We start from the raw sequence: 21923 nt of genomic DNA, 5'->3' as shown, positions 1-21923 counted from the left end.
CTTGCCTTATTTGAGCTAAGTGGAACCAGAATTTACTGCTTCCTAATTTGATACTATTGCTTCCAAACTATTAATTCCAATAATGAGAACATTTGCTGTGTTCTACAGGTATGTGAAGTGTTTTACTTAGACCATTTCTAAGGATTCTGCTTCAAAGGTTTTACATCCAGCAGTCAACTTAATGAATATAGTCTAGTCTTTGAGAGATCATGTATCATCAAGGTCTGCAGAATTTTCATTGTCATTTGCAACAAGGGCTTCCCTGTTCTCGTAAGTCCAGAAGCCATTCAGATCGATCAGAATGGTAGTGACTGTGTCTCCTTGATTACTGTTGATTAAATCCTGAAGAGAGATTTTCAAAGGATCCTTTGGTTTTACCATGTCAAAGATTTCATCCTGCAAGAGAGAAAAAAATACAATGAAATCTGATATATGATTCACTTAATTTCTATCACACAGTGACCTAAAATTCAGTGTTTTCTTTTCCATTCAACAGATAGGTAGTTTCCTTTATGTACAATCACAGAATTGTACTGGAAGATTCCTCAGGTAGGTGATAACTACCCCTCACTGAGGAATAAACAGGCTCAGAGTTTGAGCTAACAGAGGCTACATAGCTAATTAATAGCTAAACTATCTAATGCAGTGTTCTTTGAATACCTGTTAACTACTTTTCTTTTGTTGGTGGTAAAGCAAAGACTTCTTTTAATTTAAATGCAAACTCAGCTCAAAGTAAAAACTTCAGTGCTTTAGAGCCAAGATTATGACAAAGATTTATTTCCAATATTGATGTCAACCTTTTACTCTGGACCTAGGATGGGGATGGGGGCTGGTATTAAAGAATTAGCCATCCGGAATGACATGAAATTGTGCTGAAACTTAGCTTTTGTAGTAGAACTCAGTATTTAATATCATTAAAGGAGGAAAATTACATTTTCAAAAGATTAGAACAATTCAGGTAAATGAAAAGTATGAACTTTTATGTTTGTGGAACTTCCTTTTCTAGGTTGGTGGCCATTTAAAACAAACTAGTTCTTAAATTGCCTGTTGCATAGTTTAAAATCGATCTCATTTATACTAAACCAAATAGCTCTTTTTCTTATACTTGGTTAAAATTCATTGAGTCATTTTATTACGTTACTCAACTTGAACCTGAATTGATGCTGGATACTCATTGCCAGGGAAAGTCTCAATACTGAAGTGCTAAGTAGCGGCATGTGTTTCAATAGTGGTACTTTTCATATTGTAGGACTGATGTCCCTTTAAATAATACCAAAGCAAACGAACCCTTTGAAGTAGCAGACTAAACATGTGCCCCAACCTAAATAGTTTCCAAGTTAAAGATTCAGTTTATGGTGGAATGGTTTGCCAGAGGATGCAAGCCATATTGATTCCCTTAATTTCCAATAAAAATGAAGGAATGATTTCATGAGAACACAAGAGTGAAAATGCTAAAATCAAACTACAAAAATCATTAGTCAAAATGTGGCCTTGGTTTCTAGTGACTTAAATATCTTTGGAACAAATAAGAGCAAATACTTGATGTGGTTCAGTGCTTTATAGTCCATAAGTTGTTTTCATGTAAAATTTCACTTAATACAAATGGTTATCTGGTGTTATGTAAATTAAAGGATAAAAGTAACCTTGACATCTTGAAATGAAACAGGATCTTGTCCATGAATTTTCATTAGTTCCTGTATGGCCTGTATTTAGCAGAAATCAATCTGTAAATAAAAAATAAAATACACAGCAAGCCCCAAACCCCGCTCCTGTCCCATGGCCTTTTGCCAGTTCCACTTTCCTATTAGACCACAAGTCTCACTGTTTCAACAGTATTGGCAAATACTGTTGCCAATATTCTCAACATCCTTGACCTTGCTTATCACATCTACTCAGCAAAACTTAAACACTGGATCAGTGTAACCACCAACCTTTCTAGACTCACACCTTATCTAGAGAGCTTCAGAAAGTAAGCAAGACTACAGGTTATTGCTACTACATAGGAATGTTCTCAAACCTTAGATGAGCCTTTAACATAGCCTAGCAATTACTGTTATGACCTTTTCCCATTACCCAGGGACGCTCTTCCTACTTTCATCATTCTTTAAGACACCCAATCCACCACCTCCCCTCCTACCTTAACTTTGCCATCTACTAGACTAGACAGAAAAAAATGGCGGTAAATCTCCCTTGAACTCTTCTCTTTTATAAACTTCAACAAAAAAAATACTGAAGAAAGTACATTTGACCCTTGAATGCTGCAGGGCGCCGACCCCCACACAGTCAAAAATCTGCGAATAGCTTTTGGCTCCCTAAAATCTTAACTATGAAAGCCTACTGTTGACCAGTAACCTTAACAATAACATGAACAGTTGATTAACACATATTTTGTACGTTATATGTATTAAATGAATGTCGTATTCTTTAAGCTAGAGAAAAGAAAAATGTTAAGAAAATCACAAGGAAGAGAAAATACATGTACAATACTGTATTGTATTTATGGGTACCATAAGTTTGTCATCTGTTCCTAAGACGAATCTTGTAAGTTTGTCAGTACCTGCATTATATTGTCTTACATGCTACAAAACACTGTAGATGCTATATGTATTACTTACATCAGATATCAGAAATGAAAAATGTGAAAAAGAAATTCATACTTATTTTCAGGTGTGGATAATTCATGTAAGGAGAGTGAATCAGTAGCAATACAATTGCTTGATGGTAGCCTAAGTGTAATTGATGTGACTGCTTCACAGTAGTGAGGAAATCTCCGAAAATTTTTTCAATATATTTATTGAAAAAAATTGCACGTAAGTGGATACACACAGTTCAAAAATGTGTTGTTCAAGGGCCAACTGTACTGTGTGTGATCCAGTTTGACAAATAAACATTTTGGGTGATAGTCATTCACTGGAAAATGTGAAGCTTAAAATTCTTGGTGCCCTGGCTGGGTGGCTCAATTGGCTGGAGCATCATTCTGTACCACAACCAAAAGGCTGTGGGTTCGGTCTCCAGCCAGGGCACATACCTAGGTTGTGGGTTCAGTCCTGGTTGGAACGTGTAGAGGAGGCAACCGATGTTTCTCTCTCCTTCTCCCTCTCTCTCTCATCAATAAACATATCCTCAGGTGAAGATTAAAAAGTAAAAAGTAAAAAAAAAAAAAAAAAAATTCTTGGTAAATAGTCAACTAAATGTGTCCCAAGTGCCTACTCTGTATGTGGTGCCACCGATATCCGAGTGTGCACAGGGAAACTCTGAAGTGGAAGAGAATCAGAGTGTACTTCAGCTACCAGCGTGGCAGACCTGGGTGGCACGACCCAGAGTGCACCATCCAGCCCAGCTTTATCACTGGCATTTCAATGTACAAAGGCTCTAAGAACAGCCCAGGAGTGCAGGGCTCAGTACCTCTTCTCCTTAGCCCATACCACCACGTGTAAATATATTGAATACTTTCAATGTATTTAATGAAATTTAATATTCTAGAAGTAGAAGATACTATAAAGAAATCTTTATGAAAAAAGTAGAGTGTTTCAAAAATAAACTCAAGATGGATAAAAGACTTAAATATAAGTCGTAACACCATAAAAGTCCTAGAGGAAAACATTGGCAGGAAAATCTCAGACATTCCACGCAGCAACATCCTCACAGACATGTCCCCTAAAGCAAGGGACATAAAGGAAAGAATAAACAAATGGGACCTCATCAAAATAAAAAGCTTCTGCATGGCTAAAGAAAACAGCACCAAATTACAAAGAGAACCAACAGTATGGGAAAAACATATTTGCTAATGATACCTCAGACAAGGGCCTGATCTCCAGAATATATAAAGAACTCACACGACTCCACTCCAGGAAGACAAACAACCCAATTAAAAAATGGGCAAAGGACTTGAACAGATACTTCTCCTAGGAAGACATACAGAGGGCCCAGAGACATATGAAAAGATGCTCAGCATCACTAGCCATCAGAGAGATGCAAATTAAAACCACAATGAGGTACCATCTCACACCAGTCAGAGTGGCCAACATAAACAAATCCACAAACAAATGTTGGAGAGGATGCAGAGAAAAGGGAACCCTAGTGCACTGTTGGTGGGAATGCAGACTGGTGAGGCCACTGTGGAAAACAGTATGGAATTTCCTCAGAAAACTAAAAATGGAACAGCCCTTTGACCCAGCAATTCCGCTGCTGGGATTATACCCTAAGAACCCTGAAACACCAATCCAAAAGAACCTGTGCACCCCAATGTTCATAGCAGCACAATTTACAATAGCCAAGTACTGGAAGCAACCTAAGTGCCCATCAGCAAACGAGTGGATCAAAAAACTATGGTACATTTACACAATGGAATTCTACGCAGCAGAGAGAAAGAAGGAGCTTATACCCTTTGCAACAGCATCAATGGAACTGGAGAGCATTATGCTAAGTGAAATAAGCCAGGCGGTGAGGGACAAATACCACATGATCTCACCTTTAACTAGAACCTAATCAACAAAAGAATAAAGCAAACAAAATATAACCAGAGACATTGAAGTTAAGAACAATCTAACAATGGGCAGGGGGGAATGGGGAGGGGACAGTGAGGAGAGGGGATTACAGGAACTACTATAAAGGACACATGGACAAAATCAGGGGGGAGGGGGGGGAGGGAGGGGGGTTCAGCTGGGGTGGGGTGGAGGGATGGGGAGAAAAGGCACACAACTGTAATTGAATGACAATAAAAATTTTTTTTAAAAAAGTAGAGTGTTTAATCACCAAAAAATATATTTATTTTGTTCCCCTAGAATGGAATTTTCATTTAACAGATCTGCCTAAAGTGGGGGCCTCCCTATGATGGGTTGGTATTTTCTTTTCAGATCAGCCACTGATTTAAACCTACTTTTTAAAAAATGCATCCTAATTCTGAGATTGTAATTCATCCTAATATCTGCAGTCATCACTGCTTAGAAGATCATACTGGAAAGCCTTTTAGGAAATTTAACATGAAGTTATTAAAAAAAAATACTATGAAACTCAGAAACCAGGTAAAATTATTTTAAAAGCACCAAAAAAGTTTTAAGTGGAAAAGGAAATGCTTCTGGGGAAAAAATGATTTATGGCAAAGATGTGAAAATGTTAGTTTCGTTAAAAAATCTTTTTTCTTCCTACTTTGATCTTAACCATATATAAATCACATGGTCTTCTAAAAATTACAGAAATTATAGAAATGTGGTGAAGGAGTAGAAAACTACCGTACAAAAATACTCCAAGTAGAAAAGTTACCACTCAAATTGAAGAATGATTTGTCTTAAAAGGCCAGATATTCCTTCTTTTACACCTCCTGCATCTGGACGCTTATAAGATACAATCGAATTGCACTCATCATGTTATTCTCTGAAACCAACCAACTAAGGCAAAAAATCAGCAAATCTATTTCACACTGAAATGGAGCACACAATCCTAGCCAGTTTTTACATTTTTTTTTTAATAGCACAGCAATGAAAACAATCTCCAACTACCAAAGTCTACAAAACTCCTGTTTAATTAAAGCTTCCGTAGGATTTTACACACTAGGTTTTGATCACTAAGAGCACAGAATTTCTCATGCATGTTTGGATATCCACTGGCTAGTACAGCTCCTGACATACATTTAACCCTTTTTAAGAATTCTACATCTAATTAAATCAGCATTGATTTAGCCCACTTATATTTAAAACTAAAAACAGACTTGATACCCTTCTAAAATCTGTTACGTAAATCCTTCTGTTAAATTGAGACATCAAAAGTTAGATAAAATTGTCACTGAGTAGGTAATTTAAACCAAACAGTATAACACATGTTAAGGAACAGTGACTCATTTATACCAATGAAACTTACCCTAAAGAAGTAATTAAGGGAAAAGACATTCAGATATCCCTTGTTCTCAATGTCAAGCAATTTGAAAATATACTGCAGAGCTGCAGGTTCTTTGCGGTTCTCTAATGCAAGAACAAAATCCAGGTAGGTCTTATAGTCCTAGAGAGAAGAAAGCGTTCTTTAGAGGCCATATTTGGAATTAGCTTTTCAAGTGAGTATCTAATAATTTGAAGCTATTTTGCAATTAAAGGTGGCAATTTTTTAAAATATGAAGTGGCAAATCCATTTGTATACTTAAATGTTGTTTTCTAGGAATTCTATGTAGCAGTTTATATAGGACAGTTTTTTGGGACACAGTTAATTTCTTATGAAAAGAGATTTTCTGTGTTAAACCATAGTTTTCTTTTATATGCTTTTAAAATGGACAGGACAGTGACTGTACATTGCCAGTAAATTTATATCATCATTTCAGTGTGGTCATTTTGGAAAAAAAATGACCTGGAATGAATAGAATAGAATATTGAAATAGCTGTTTTGATATATTGTTTAAAAGTTTTAAATCTAGTCATAGGTTACTATTTCTGTATAGTGAAAAGAAGTAAACCACTTGGGAGAGTCTTACTTAGAAGTTTATATTCTTGGAAAAGATTTTTTTAGGCAAATATTAAGAATTCCTTTTTGCATAAATTATAGTATAAAGAGCTAGAGAAATGCAGTAGCCTCATCATAGCCCAACTCCAAGCTTCTGATTTTCTTTATACAGCAGGAGTCATTAGTAAAGCTCCTCACTGTCAACTGTAGACAGCTGTGGGAATCACCGAACAGTTTATGTGGCCCCCCCGCCCCACACACACACCCTGCCCTTTTCCTTTGCAGTTGGCTAACAATGGTGTTGTCTAGGAAACTGCTGTTAAAGGTGAGTGATAAAACCTAGAACCCCAATTCTCTTCTAATAACATGACCATTTCTTAAGCATTATTGGTTTGGAAAATTTATCACATCCTTAACAAGTACTTTTAAAATCAAGAATTGTAATTTTAAAATACTATTATAATTTTATTCTCAAGTATTTTGCAACAGGTACATGTTAGTCAATCTTTTTTAGCTACTAATATAGCCACTTATGGAGAGTAATACAAGCTGACTCTTAGATTGAAACCACAGCATACGTGGCTCTGGCCGGGTGGGTCAGTGGGCTGGAGCATCATCCCATACACCAAAAGGCTGCAGGTTTGATTCCCAGTCAGGGCACAAATTTAGGTTGTGGATTCGATCTCAGTTGGGATGTGGGAGGCAACCAATTGATGTCTCTCTCTCACGTCGATGTATTTCTCTCTCTGTGTCTCTTCCCCCCCTTCCTCTCTATCTGAATTCAATAAGCATATCCTTCAGTGAGGATTAAAAAAAAAATCATGGCATATGCGGTACTATGACCTGGTAATGTATTTAATGGATGAACCATGTTTATGAAAACAGTCAATAGGATTTACCAGTTTTTCAGATTGTCATTTGACCTAGTTCACAGTCCTTTATAATAGGTCCACTGACAATGAAATGAACAAAATATTAAAATTTTCTATTTGCCCTGAATCCATAAGGCAAGTCAAGTTGTAAAGCAAATTTACCTTAAGATTAAAGTCTCTGAATCTCAAACACTTTGATCATTTCATACATTTTAAGATACTTTTACACACTGATATTAAATGCTGTGTCACACCAAGAACAAGGCTTGAAAATTATGGGAACCCAAATTTGTAAAGCTTGTCAGATTTAAACTACTACCATTTCTCCGTCGTAAGTGAGACACTCCTGGAAAACACGGTCTAAGAAGACGTTGGTCATGGTTGCTGTCCCATAGCGGGAGAGTTCTTCTTTACTGAGCATGCCATTGTGATCCTTATCCAGATTCAAATACTGGCCTTGAGAAGAAGGACGATAGAAAGACACTTGTGACCAAATAAAATTCTAATTAAATACAAAAGAATAACCACTAACAAAAAGCTCTTTCTATTGGTTAACATTTTGATTTTCAAATTATGTTACACTAAGGGTAATGCCCTAACATCATCTATCTCTGCAATCTCTATCAGAACAACTGTTAAGCCAGAACCAGTCAAAGAAAACCCAACACGAAGGCCATGGAACCTGGGCTACTTTCGTTACATCATTATTTGTTTTCAGTACGCAACCTTTTAGAACTTCCTAGGATTCTAAATTAGGTGCTGGGAGAGGTCAACAAAAAGCACTGAAGTGCGGGCACTTGAAAGCAGAGGTCAAGAATGCCAAAATAAGTCAAGACCACCCAACAGAATAATGTAACAGACTAATGGAATTTATGAAAATCGAAAACCAGGCCTAGAACAACCCCCTCTGTGGACCCTGAGGGCAGCATTTTATCACAATGCAAGGCCACGGTTGATGTTCATAGTGCTTTTGAATCAAAAAGGGTCAGATTACATTCTGTATGTTCTACTAAAAGTGTAGTTAACTTAAAAAGTTACAAAAATTTAAAACTGATATTTAAAAAACTAAATTTTAGTATTTTAGTAATCTAGAATACTAAATCTTAAGGTAATGAGAATACTGGGAATGTTAAGGTAAGTTAGCCTATGTATAAAAATGTCCTTTGAATACCAATTAACTAAGGAATGGATAATTCAAATGTTGGCATTATTACAGTGACATACCATATACCCTTAGGGCAGAAGGAGCAGAAAACCAATTTGTTTCTTGACTCTCCTTGGACAGCTCCTCATCCCTTAACTAAATGAACACAGAGACAGTTAGAAGATAGCAACTGTCAAATGATGTAATTTAAAAGTAGCTTTAAAAACATATTTACCTCCAATAAATCATCTAGGAAGCTGCATGCTAAAATATCTTGAATTTTTATCTTCCCTTTAAAGAACAAAAAAAATAGTTACTTAATGCATTTTAAAAATGAGCAACTCAATTTTATAAAGTATTATTTTACAGGAACAGTCACACAATTGATATTTTAAAGCTTCTTAGCTCTTATGCTCCAATATCTTTATTATATATTGTTATCAAAAGGGAAATGTGGGGGGAATATTTAACAGTTTCCACCTCATATGGCAACCTGTATACCCCCAACTACATAAATCCAATTGGTAAATTCTTTCCCAAATTACACTGATACCAGATTCTCCAAAAAGTTATGTGAGTATTTTGTGGAGATGAAAATGATGCAGCTAGTAATCAAACAAGGAGACTATCTCCATTTTTCTTTGGCAGGTTCTGGAACAGGAAGCAATACAGAAGCATTGTTAAAAGTAGATAGACTGGAATTTAAATGCCACTTCACACATAAAATGTGGATAAAAGTAATACCTTCCATATGAGGTTATGGGAAGGAAATGAAAGAATCAATGTATAATGCTTAGCACAGTACCCAGTATGTAAACAGTTGAAACTGTTAGCTATTATTATTTTGTAAAGTTTGAAGGGAAAAGATGCGTATGTGCCTATATTGAAGGTGTTTAAAAAAACGATTGTCAGCTACCATATATTGTGATAGACTCATAGCTAGATTTTGAAGGACAAGATCCTCAAGGACTGTGATTTGGGCCTCATGTCTATCCTTTCCTCTGCCCCAGTTATGTATTTCAGTCTCAATAGGTTAGAACAATTGATAAAATTTACAGGTAATGAGGCCAAATTTATTAATCTGATCCTCATATAGGATAAAGTGAGAAAAAGAAAAATACCTTATGGCTAAATGGTTCTACTCTCCCAATTCATATATTTCATCAAAAAGCATAATTCTCTATTACATTACATATCAGGATAGCAACTTATATCAGAATAACTGGCTTTTTAGCACTGGAAAGAACCACAGATTTCCCAGCCCATACTTCAGTCTCGAGATTAAGAAACTACACGAGGTTGGAGACATGCCCACTGTCACCCAGCCGATGACAGCTGGTGCAAGTAAATCATAAAAGACCTTTATATATTAATGGCAATGACATGTTAGGAAAATAAAAAAGTGACATTTCAAGACTTTTCTCTAGTTATTGAGATTTAAAAGTAATACTATCTTTATAATATCTAAGATTTCCTTTTACCTGTTCTTAGAGGGTCTAAAAAGAAGAAGAATTTCCTAACAGCTGTACAAACATAAAAGGAATAAAAAGATTTTTCCAGTCCATCTAATTGTGGCAAAGTAGGGATAAGTTCCAATATGTAGTTTTCTAAATCCTGAAAGAAGAAAACAGAACTTTAAAGTGTTAAATGCTTGATCTTGTTTCTTCATTAGATACTGCAATATAATTTCAGTCCTAAAAATTATTCAACATTAATACTAGATTAATGATGTAATAAATTCATAACTAGCTTAGTGGCAAAACTTTTATATTAAATTTGTTTCTACTAATTTATTTTTTCATTTTTTAATTAAATATTTCATTGTTATTCTATTTCAGTTGTTCCAAATTTTCCCCCCTTGCCCTCCTCTGCCCAGCCCACCCCCTGCTCCCACAGTCAGTCCCCACCCTGTTGTCCATGTCCATGGGTCATTTATACATGTTCCTTGTCTAGTCCCTTCCCCTTTTTTCTACCCTTACCCCCCTCCCCCTTCCCCTCTAGTCGCTGTCAGTCGGTTCCGTTTCCACGCCTCTGGTTCTATTTTGCTAGTTAGTTAATTTTGTTCATTAGGTTCCTCTTATAGGTGAGATCATGTTATTTGTCTTTTTACATCTACTAATTTACTTTTTATTTAAATATAAAAATATTTTAATAGGTGATGCATTCTGCATAGTTCCCAATTCAAAAGAAATGAGAAAGTTTTCATTGAAAAGTCTCTCTCTTACATGTTTGCTCTCCCCAGACATAACCTACATTATCAGCTTCTGATGCACATACAAGCCTATATATACACGTATACTTCCCTTCCTCTTTCATACAGGATATAGCAGCACACCATGCACATTCTTCTGCATCTTGCTTTTATCACTTAACATTATACTTTGCAGTCAATCCACATGGCTCTCAATGAGCTGCTATTTTTTTTAAAAAGTAGCTCTGTGTTGTTTCAGATGTACCATTTACAGCCTACAGATTTTATTTATTTATTTATATCTTCACCAAGTCTATGGATTTTTTTAAATTATGTTGTATTTATTGTTGCTTATACTTCTGAGTTTTGTCATATTTAGAAAGGCTTTCCTATTCCAAGATTCTATATTTAAAATTTCTCAGTTTTTTATAGTTATCATAATAATTTTGTTACTTTTGCTTTAGCTATTGTAAAGTATAATTTTTCTACTTCATCAGAGATACTTTACAATTTAAGTTGTAGAACAGATGGCATCTCAAACTTGGTGTGTCTGAAATGGGACTCTCATCATCCCCAACCCTAATCCTCACCCATTTTTCCCTATTCTAACAGTTATTCAAAGGAAAATTTTTAAACTCATCTTTGGTTACTACCTTTTCTTCACCAAGGATCCTATTCCTTACTCCCAATGTCTAATCCAGTAGCAAATTTTGGGGTGTGTGTATGTGTCCAAGATACATATTCAATTAATCCATTACTAGCTTTTTCTAGAGCCATCACACCAGTCTGGGCGCTACTGTCCCTCGCCTGGACTGCTGCAGTTGCCTGAGGATTCCTCCTTCACTCCATCCTTACAACCTGTTCACAACGCCCGCAGTGATCTTCTCACATGTAAATCATATTCGTACAGATTCAGCTTAAGACGTCTAAGGGCATCCCATTAGTCTCAAAATGAAAACCTAACTCCTTACCCTGGTCCCAGGAGGCTCTGTCCGTGGCCCTGGCCTACTTCTCCAACCTCACGTCCTGTCACTCTAACTGTACTGAGCACATGCTCTGTTCACACCGACTTCCTCCTGTTCCTAGGGCAGGCCAGCTGTAACTTGCCTTGGGGACACTGACCTTGCTGTCCCTTTACTGCATTTTCATAACCCTTCACCACAGCTAAAATTCAATCACTATTTCAAAGAAGCAGCCCTTTCATCTTATCTAAAATAGCCCCCCAACCTTAGTCATACTCTTTCCCTGTCTCTATTTTTTCTCTGTAGAATATGTCATTATTTGAAAAATTATCTTGCTTATAATTTACTGTCTGCTTCCCCAATCTGCTAGAAAAGAGCTCCATATGAGGAAGGCTTAGAATAGTACTTGGCACAAATTTTTTGGTAAGTGCTTAAGATTTAGTAAGTGTTGCCTGTGTTACTCAAATTACAGGTGTTGGCTCTGTAAACCACTGTCTTAAATGAGGAAGATACAAAGTCTGGTTTCACAAAGCAAAGTGCCCAGGGTAGGTGAAATATTTCTTTTCTTTAAAAGAAGGAAAATTACTCCCCCACTTTAAAAAAAAATTATTCATTTTTAGAGAGAGGGGAAAAAGTGAGGGAGAGAAACATGGATGTACAAGAGAAACCTATTGGTTGCCTCTCGCACACCCCTAACTGGGGACCTGGCCTGCAACTAGCAACCCAGGTATGTGCCCTGATTGGGAACTGAACTGGCAAACTTTCAGTTTGCTGGACGATGCCCAACCCACTGAGTCACACCAGTCAGGGCAAAAATTACTCCCTTTTAAATACAACTAGAGATACTGTTGCTTTCCTCTCTCCTCCCTTTATTCCTTTTCCAATTTTTGTTTCCATTCATGGAAAGAGGCAAGAAAAAAAGAATATGTGCCTTGCAACCAGCTAACTGCTGCCAAGATTTCTCAGAGCTACAGAACTACTCCAATATGTGATCTGAGTATCAACAGGTGGCTAATATGTCTTCCTTGCTAGAGAGAAACAGATATAAGAACCTTTTATTGTCAAGTTGATCTGAACCTTAAGGTTCAAGAATTGTACTATGTCCCTAGAAGATTTCTTTTAAACCCTCATCTGAGGACATGCTTATTGATTTTAGAGAGAGGAGAAGGGAGGGGGAGAGGGAGAGAAATATCATGAGAGAGAGAGAGAAACATCCATTGGTTGCCTCTCACACTTGCCCCGACAGGGGACTGAGCCTGTAACCTAGGCATGTGACCTGACTGGGAGTGGAACCCACGACCTTTCTGTTTACTGGGTGATGCTCCAGCTGACTGAGCCATACCAGCCAGGGATGCTCATTAATTTTAGAGAAAGGAGACTGGAGGGAGGGAGAGGAGAGAAACATCAATATAAGACAGAAACATCAATCAGTTGCCTCTTGTACATGCCCCAACCTGGCACCTAACCTGCAACCTAGGCATGTGTCCTGACTGGAAATAGAACCCACGACCCTCTATTTTACCAGACAATGCTCCAACCAACTGAGCTACACCGGCCAGGGCCCTAGAAAGGTTTTTAGGTGTAAATGTTCAGTATGATCTAACATTCTCTCTACATAAATGTGGATAAAACAGACTGCAACAAATTATAACAGGAGACAAACTATAACAGGGAATTTGTCTTTAAATCATATATGAATATTTATTGAAGTGATTAATTAACTTGGTTCATATTTATGCTTAACTCCCTTCCCCTTTTCCTGACAATCCTAAAAAGCACTCTATTATTTGGGGGGAGAAAGCCTGAGCTGAAAATAAGCATGTCTATATAATTTAGATACCTACACTTACACGAAGCATAGCCATTTGTATCATGAGATTATGATTCTCTGCTGATAACTTGGCCTTACTGCATTAATACCTAATGGAAAACAAACAGCCTCTTGGTAACTGATGTTATAACCCAAACCTATAGGCGGGAAAACAGTCACACTATTTTTCTCTTTTATATTTCCTAAAAGAGGAAACCTTCCTGGCTCTTACATTTTAAAACAGTCATGCACTGACAACACTCGTGAATAACCACAAGTTTTCCATTGTTTCTTCAATGATTTTAATCCTATTAAAACACCACATTCTTCTTATTTTCCTGTAAAAAGCTTTTTAATAACTTTTTAAATAACACATTCAAAAGTTTTTTAATAACACATTATTTGTAAAAACAAACAAAACAAAAACAGAGAAACAACAAAAAAAATCATGTGTAACCCAACACCCAGGGATAACTACTGTTAGCACTGTGATGTCTACAGTAGTAATTAAAGTAGATTATACTTACAGATTCCCGAAGGTATCCTTGTCCGGCAACATCATATAAACTGAGTCCTATTCTTGTCTGATGAAGCCAAACTGAGAATAACAAGAAAATAAGATGTACTAAGAGGTATCTCTTTAGCATAATATGGACAAAAGGAGATAAAGAACTAGGTTAAAGGGACAAGCTAGTAACTCTATGACCATCTTTATTCTCACACATATTACTTATTTGTTAATCCTAAAGTTGTATGAAACAAAACAAACATACCATAGAATTAATGGCAAATATCAACAATTCTGCCATGCCTAAAATGACAATAAAGTTGAAGTCCTTGAGGGTATTGTTCTTATTAAACTTGGTGTTCCACCAAATAGGGATAGTGAGTGTAATGTTATATTCTCAATAAGCTGCTTTTATTCTACTGAGGTTAATTACTGCAACCAAAAACTAGTTAAAGATGGTACACATAGGAGTTCACAGGTCATTACGGAATCATAACAGCTCCTAGTTGGTAAAAACTCCTTGAATCCGATGCTATAGTTGTGAGTTTGAAATTATCAGACATCTTAACCCGTAAGACGGTGGTGAGATAAAATGACTAATGAATTAAAATATACATTTTGATATATCTAGTTAGCTAGTATTTTTAGGATATGTGAGGTTTCTGTTTTGTTTCTTTTCTATAATGATGAAATCAAATTTATGGTAGAAAATCTCAGGTCTAATAAGTTCCAGGAGAAAATCATAATAGGAAAAAAAATCTTGGTCAAAAACCACGAAACTCTGCTATTTAAATTTACGAAGAGAGTTGTTTCAAATGGAAGGGATACTATAAAAGCATCATGGATCAAAACCCCACGTGATTCCCAGATAGGAGGGGCACAATGAAAATGAAATCACCTTTTCTCATGACATAATTAAAGAACTGCATGATGGAAATTCTTCCATAAGAATCTGTATGAAGGAGTTTAGCAAAGACTTTTGCTGTGAAAAATTGCCTAAAGAAAGGAAATAAAGATTAAAATCTGCCAGCATAACATAAAAATGACTTCTATATGAATTAGCAAATAACAGCATAAATTCAAACAAGTAAAAACCAAAGTGGTGAAAAAATCAGTGAGAACTATAGTTCCAAAGTATTGTCAGATGTCTTTGCATTCTATTGTCTCAAGAATGAAGGCCTGCAGTGTTACAAATCAAACTTCTTTTAATAACTTTGTACCAATGTAATTTTCTTTACAAACTAATTTTGTTAAACTTCATTAACTGAAAACTGACTCAAATTGTAATACCATTGACTTAAATTTTCATTAACATTTATTTGAGGTATCTGAAATGTTTAATGTAGCTCTAACTGGTGTGGCTTGGTTGGCCATTGTCCCTCAAAGCAAAAGGCTGCAAGTTCAATTCCTAGTCAGGCACATGCCTGGGTTGCAGGTTTGGTCCCCATTTGGGGGTATATACGAGAGGCAACCAATCCCTATATCTCTCGCACATCAATGTTTCTCACCCTCTCTTTCTCCCTTCCTTCCCCTCTCTCTAAAAATAAATAAATAAAATGTTAAAATGCTTAATGTAACATATTCCTTTATTAAATATATTATTCTTACTTGCACTTTGGTCCAGCTTTTTCACCAACCTTCAAAAAATTTTCATAATTAATCATTGCTTCCTCTCCAATCATAGGTGGTGTCTGGTGCTTGTCCAGCAAAAACCATAAGTTCTTAGAAGAAATGCAGCAATGGAGATGTTACAATTAACAGAACAAAATTTTAAAATGTAGTCAAATATGTCATTTACATTACAATGATAGTCTGATAGCAGAGTTAATATTAAGATGAATCTCATCCCCTATTATCCTTTTGATTAATAACATCATAAAAAATAGACATGTGGTATCTCTTTAATCTATACATATATTTATGCTTATTTATATATATACATATATGCTATTACGCCTACTTTACAGATGAGAACTGAAGCACAGAAATGTTAAGTCCATTGCCCGAGAACACAGAGCAAGGCTGGGATTTGAACCCCTGGCAGAAGTGAGCTGAGTGGTTCTCAACTTTGGCCTCCCATTGGAATCACCTAGGGACTTTAAACAACAAAACTATCCTAGGAGATGGGCCCATGCAAGCTCTGCAGCTGATTCTGGTAGGAACCATCTCTCCAGAGCTGGTGCTTTCACCCACTGCGCAGGCCCCTCTCCCTTAAGGCACCCTGAGATCCCGTATGACTAGGTATTGGTAGTACAAACAAGAAATGGCTAACATCCCAAGCAAGCTTTCATTCCACTCTTACCTGTAATTCTTCATTATCTAACAGTTCTCTGCTCTTCCTTTGCAGAAAGACTGCTCTGGATTCCTCTCTTAATTTCTGTAATAAGACTTCATCTTCAGCTGGTAGCTAAAAATACATTGTCGAGTTAATTTCTACACTTAAATTCTGGACTACTGGATTAAGTATTAAGTAAAATGCATTTAGGCTCATAAAATAACTGTGTATTCTGCTGCCTCAATTACTTTTTGTAGCTCAATTTGCTTCAAGTCATCATCTCTTTAAAAAGTTCATTTAATAAGAGATCCAGAGCTCAGTGACCAAAAGACCTGACCCCTGCCCAGAAGAGCTAACAGTGCAGCCCAAGTTCACTTTGTGTTCTTGGAACACTGCTTCCACTGCAACCTTAGACTAGTATGGAATTGAACTAGGACTATGTGAAGATCCACAGGGGTTTAAACCCCAGCCCTGTTCTGTGAGGGTTATATCTTATATTTATATATTTCTTTCATTCTAGTTGATCTTATTATTTTGGAGCTGATAAAATCCTGAGTTTTCATATAAATTGGCATAAGAACACAAAGTTAATTTTCTCTTCTTTCTGAGTTATAGGCTTTTCTAATTTTTATTAGTAGTAGTAGTTATTCTATTGGATTATGTTTTCAGGCTTTTTATTAGATATAAATGCCAATTTATTTATAAAATATTCTTATCCCATTAAAAAAAATACATTTTATTTATAAACTCTGCAAGACATTTGCTTACATGCCACTTACCCTATAATAAAACCGGGGAATGGTCTTATAGAATTCATTTGTGTTTCTTCTACCTCCTTTCCATTCTGAGTAGTATTTGGTAAATAAATCCATTTCTTCATCTTTTAATTCTTGCTCACTTTTTTTTTCTGGTAACAAAATAGATTAAGGGGAAAAAGCACTTTATTTATTTTTTACTATATTTTATTGATTATGCTATTATAGTTGTTCCAATTTTTCACCCTTTGCCCCCCTCCACCTGGTACCCTCATTCCCTCAAGCAGTCTCCCCTCTTACTTCATGTCCATGGTTTATGCATATAAGTTCTCTGGCTACTCCATTTCCTATACTGTTCTTAACAACCCTGTCTATTCTGTACCTACCACTTTGTACTTCTTAATCCCTGCACCTGGGAAAAAGCACTTTTAAAATGAAATACTACTTTTCTCAGGTTAGCTATCTTCTACAATCTAATAATAGCCTTTAAAAAGCCTTTACAGTTGTGCTTAGACACTAAATGTTTATATTAACTTTCTTGAAATACCAAGAATCACTACCATGCACTGAAAAAGCCTCCCCTACATGTTCAAACACTCTCAGCTGTCCCTCCACTTTTTTTTTCACTGATTTTAGAGAGAGGGAGGAAGGGAAAGAAAGGGAGGGAGGGAGGGAGGGAAAGAAGGGGAGGGAGGAGGGAGGGGACATAGGTGTGTGTGTGTGTGTGTGGGGATTGAGAGAGAGAGAGAGAGAGAGAAACATCCATTTGTTTTACCATTTCCTGATGCATTCATTGGTTAATTTCTTGTATGTGCCCTGACCAGGGACTGAACCTATTGAACCTGCAACCTTGGCTTATCGGGGATGATGCTCTAACCAACTGAGCTACCCAGCTAGGGCCCACTTTTTTTTTTTTTTTAAATCGTTGTACTCTTCTCTTCCTCAAGTCACTGCCTTTCTTACAGATATCTGGCATGTTCCTAATTCATTCAGTCCTATCTATTTACTGAGCACCTACTACATAATGAACACTCTACTAGACATTGGTGCTACAGTGTTGAGAAAACAGGCAAGCCCTTGACCTCATGGAATTTCAGCCTCATAATCACTGTGTCTCTACCTAATGCAAAATCCTTTCATCAGAAGCTCACATATCTGGATACCACCACCCTCCAGCCCCCCCCCCACTGCTGACACATAGCTGGGTCATTCAGCCCATTCCTCCACACTTGATTGTGGACCATGATGACTGGTGTCCAGCATTTTTTTACCTCAAAGTCCTGCAATAATCAAGGAAGACTAGACATTTATGTGGGTGACCGTAACCCCTCAACTCTGAACCCCTCTACTGTGTCACTCAGTTCCATGGCAAGACCATAGATCTTACCTGCTCCTTTTCTAAAATCTTAAACTCTAATACACTCTTAGATCATTTTTCTCTTCTTCCGTTTTTTCAAAACCTCACTGCCATAATACCTCTACTTCAGCCTCACTGTGATCTTCAATTCTATTGTCTATTTTCTCAAAGGTTTATTTTCCTCTTCCTGGTCTCATTTTCTTCTCAACATACCTGTAGTTAGTTCTTCCCCTAAACTCCTCTTATGCCTGCATTTCTGCCACATGTGCCATGTTAAAAATTTTTACCTTGGGACCACCAATCTTATAATCTTTTTTTTTTTTTTTTTACCATGGTTTAATACTGTTGGAGAAAACTGCAAAATTTTGGTCCCACAAATTTATTTCATGGTTACTAATTAATAAGTCAGCTTTTCAAAACACCAGTACATATTTTATTTGTCCTTGATGTTCTCTGGCTTATTCCACTTGGTGAGTGACTGCTCCAAATTGTCACTAAATTCCTCAAACCTCCTCTGTGTTCACCCTCAATAGATGACAATCTCTCCCAGTTCATCAAGACTGGGATACCCAGTTTTGGGCGTGGATACCCATAAACATCTAAATGAAGTGGGAGAGCAGGAAAGTATCAAATCTGTACCTTACTTCTGCCAGTTTCAGGAAGAGAGGTATCCCTCTCCCTTTCAGTATCTTCAATTTCATCTCTACTGGTTCTTCTTTAACTTACAAATACACAGAGGTCTCACCCATTGTCCCCAAAACTCCTTCCTTTCTATCTACTGCCACACATAACTCCTTCCTTCTTCATTCACTTTTTCAAGTGAAAGTCTATGTTGACCATCTCTGCTTTCTTACCTCTCATCCCCTCTTTATGAAATTTTGTTTCTACTCTTACCACTCACTCTACGGAAACTGTTCTTGCCAGGGCAACCGGTGACCTAGCTGCTTATTTTATTTTAACTAATTAATTTCTAAATTAATTTTATTGGGGTGACATTGGTCAAGAAGATCATATAGGTTTCAAGTGTATATTTCTGTGCTACACAATCTTTGGGTATGTGCCCACCACCCAAAGTCGAATCACCTTCTGTCCCCATATATTTGGCCCACTTTCCCTTTAGTACTCCCCATCCCCTCGCTCAATTCAATGGACACACCCATTCTTGGTTTCTCTGTTAAATGTGATACTGTTGATGATTCTGACCTTTTCTCAGCTTTTGTGTGGCCACACTGTTGATTCTAGTATTTTACGGCCTTCTTTTCTGTTAATCGTCTTTCTGTATCATTTCAACTTTTATAACTTACTTTCTAAGTCCCAAACCTGTGTCACGTCAACGTTAAGTAAGTTGTTGGGGAGAAGAGAAAGAAAATGCAAAGACTGAGACGTGATGACTGGTGAGGCAGGAGGAAAACTAAAACAGTATGTCTCTCAGAAACCAAGGAAAGGAAGTATGTGTACGAGGAGAGCTATAAGGGGAACAGAGAAATGAGACAGAGCTGGATGTAGAAGCTAAGACAAGAGTCTCTTTAAGATGGGAGAAGTATCACCATGTTCATATGCTGATGGGAGGGAGAAAGAAAAATTGATGATGCACCAGAGAGGGGACATATCCTTGAGTGGGCAAAAATGGGATCTAGCACACAGGAGAATCTAGCACACCAGGGAAACAAACCACCTTAAATAGAAGTTGTACACACCTATATGATTTACTTATCTCTTCCAACACTGAACTGTAAGTTTTACAACAACAAGGGTTTTTGTGTGTTTTGTTTGCTGCTGTAGCCTGGAAGAGTGCTTGGCACATAGCAGACGCGCAAGGAGTTGATTTTAAGGATTAAGGGAAGGAGAAAGCACAAATACAGGTAACTTTTTCAAGATGTTTTCCTATAAAGGGTGCAGAGAAATGCAGCTAAAGCTGGAGGGGCATATGACAGCGAACGATTTTTTTTTAAGATGTGGAATATTACAGCATGTTTGTTAGAACTGATGGAAATGATCCAGTAGATAAGGAGAGTTTGATGATGTATGAGAGAGAGGATAAGGCCAGAGAGAAGTCAGTGAATAAAAGAAAGGGGACACAATCTAGTGTTGGGAGTGGAAGGACTGTCTCAAAAAGGAACATGGGCAGTTCCCCATTTTTTTTAAAATATTTTATTTATTTATTGAGAGAGAGGAAGGGAAGAAGAGAGGGAGAGAAGCATCAATGTGTGGTTGCCTCTCGCGTGCCCCCCACTGGGGACCTGGCCTGAAACCCAGGCTTGTGCCCTGACTGGGAATCAGACCAGCGACCCTTTGGTTTGTAGCCTGGCACTCAATCCACTGAATCACACCAGCCAAGGCCAGTTCCGGTTTTAACTATGGAGTTAAGGGACTGACAGAAATGGTAAATGGGAACAGGTGAGGGTCTTCTTCGATTGCTTCTCCTTTCTCAAATATCTATGTATACAAGTTCATCAGCTAAAGGTAAGGAGTAGGTAGGCTACATTGGAAGGTTGGAGGTTTGAGAGATGAAAAATGCCTTAGAGTGTAGGAGAGTGAGTGTGTACGGAAATACGGAAGTGTGAATGAATGACTGAAACACTTAGTTTAGATTAGGGAACATGAATTAAAAGTGAGACAATACGCCATGGTTCCGTTTTTTTTCCAGCCATTTTCAGCTGCCCTGGTGAAGGTGAGAAATAGGAAAGATAGTTTCAACCAGGCTGGTTAAGAAGCAAGTGTGAAGGAGGGGGAAAGGACAAGGAAAAATGGATTATGCAATCTGAAATGGATAAGGAGGTAAATGAAAAGTGATAGTAAAAAGGTGGTAGTGTCAATGCATTCTAGGTTGTGGTAGGATCCAAGAATTGTTGGAGCCAGGGTTCTCATTCCTTACAAATCTTAGGTTAAAACTGTGTGTTTCTCATTCCCGGAGATCCTTTCCCAGGGAACTATGGGTCATACCCCTCTGGATCTCTAAACCACATTCCTTCCACTCGGCCTGCCTTGTCTGGAGAGTTTTTACACGAGCAGAAAGCGCGACTCGCAGTTGCTGCTCCACCCATTCTGTCCCCACCTCTAGGAGTTTAGGACCGGGCTATTTCAGGGGGCGGCCCCTCCAAAACTCACTGTTTGGAACATTGTTGGACGTCGCTATCCGCCGGCGAAGAACTTCTTTCCAGTCCATGAGTGACTCCCGCGCAGCAGCCCTGGCATACGCTCACCGCGACACCCGCCACTAGCTCAGAAGTCAAACGCCACCTAACCTCAGAAAGGCCGGGAAGGCTGCTCAGCCGCCATCTTGGACACTGGCGGAAACCGGCTAAGGAAGCAAAAACGATTAATATAGTCACAGCGTAAACTAAGGTGCTCACACTAACAGCCGGGGAAGCAGACGTGAAAGAGATGGAAAATGGTATCCTTAAGGCAGCTTCCCAATTTTACGATGCCAGATTTTAGAAGGCAGAATAAGGGAGTCCGTACTTTTATTTCATCTTGGCCCTTTGACGCGTAGGCACCACGTGACTCAGGAGTCCTTTGACATTTCCTTGCGAATATCTGTAGGCGCTAAAGATTCCCCTGAATGAAATACACACGTTCAACACCCCCCGTCGTCCCTGTCTGCCATTACAGCCTTCAAAATC

At 37.6% G+C, this 21923-nt stretch overlaps 2 protein-coding genes across 3 annotated transcripts in view; one reads left to right on the top strand and one right to left on the bottom strand.

Moving 5' to 3' along the window:
* Nucleotides 1-106: 106 nt before the first annotated feature.
* Nucleotides 107-21903, bottom strand: PPP2R3C (protein phosphatase 2 regulatory subunit B''gamma). 2 transcript variants are annotated; one of them, XM_024551317.3, is made up of 14 exons: nt 21763-21903; nt 21409-21601; nt 16968-17095; nt 16216-16320; nt 15522-15634; nt 14812-14909; nt 13933-14003; nt 9924-10056; nt 8678-8733; nt 8523-8598; nt 7618-7754; nt 5857-5994; nt 1644-1703; nt 107-396 (listed from the first exon to the last, which is right to left on the bottom strand). In XM_024551317.3, exons 2-14 carry the CDS (start codon nt 21464-21466, stop codon nt 208-210), a joined length of 1362 nt encoding a protein of 453 aa, XP_024407085.1. In that variant the 5' UTR covers nt 21467-21601; nt 21763-21903; the 3' UTR covers nt 107-207. The 2 variants fall into 2 exon arrangements, with proteins under 2 accessions (XP_024407085.1, XP_045044019.1); XM_045188084.2 differs by lacking the exon at nt 1644-1703.
* The window catches only part of PRORP (protein only RNase P catalytic subunit), a 154042-nt gene continuing 152257 nt past the window's right edge, over nt 20139-21923 (top strand). The window contains exon 1 of the mRNA XM_024551316.4: nt 20139-20162. The gene's annotated coding sequence lies outside the window, so the exon portion shown is untranslated. The remainder of the gene's footprint in view (nt 20163-21923) is intronic.

The sequence above is a fragment of the Desmodus rotundus genome, chromosome 7 (assembly GCF_022682495.2).
Source record: "Desmodus rotundus isolate HL8 chromosome 7, HLdesRot8A.1, whole genome shotgun sequence".
NCBI classification, from domain to species: domain Eukaryota; kingdom Metazoa; phylum Chordata; class Mammalia; order Chiroptera; family Phyllostomidae; genus Desmodus; species Desmodus rotundus.
The sequence above is the reverse complement of the archived record's forward strand: the minus strand, read 5'-3'. Positions and strand labels throughout refer to the sequence as shown.

Bases quoted from the DNA above. Each gene is read 5' to 3' on its own strand.
- PPP2R3C (XM_024551317.3), bottom strand. From the start codon at position 21,466: ATGGACTGGAAAGAAGTTCTTCGCCGGCGGATAGCGACGTCCAACAAT. The intron at 17,096-21,408 runs GTGAGTTTTGGA...TTTTGTTACCAG, and splicing joins GTCCAACAATGTTCCAAACA to AAAAAAAAAGTGAGCAAGAA. The intron at 8,734-9,923 runs GTAAAAGGAAAT...TGTTCTTTAAAG, and splicing joins TTTAGACCCTCTAAGAACAG to GGAAGATAAAAATTCAAGAT.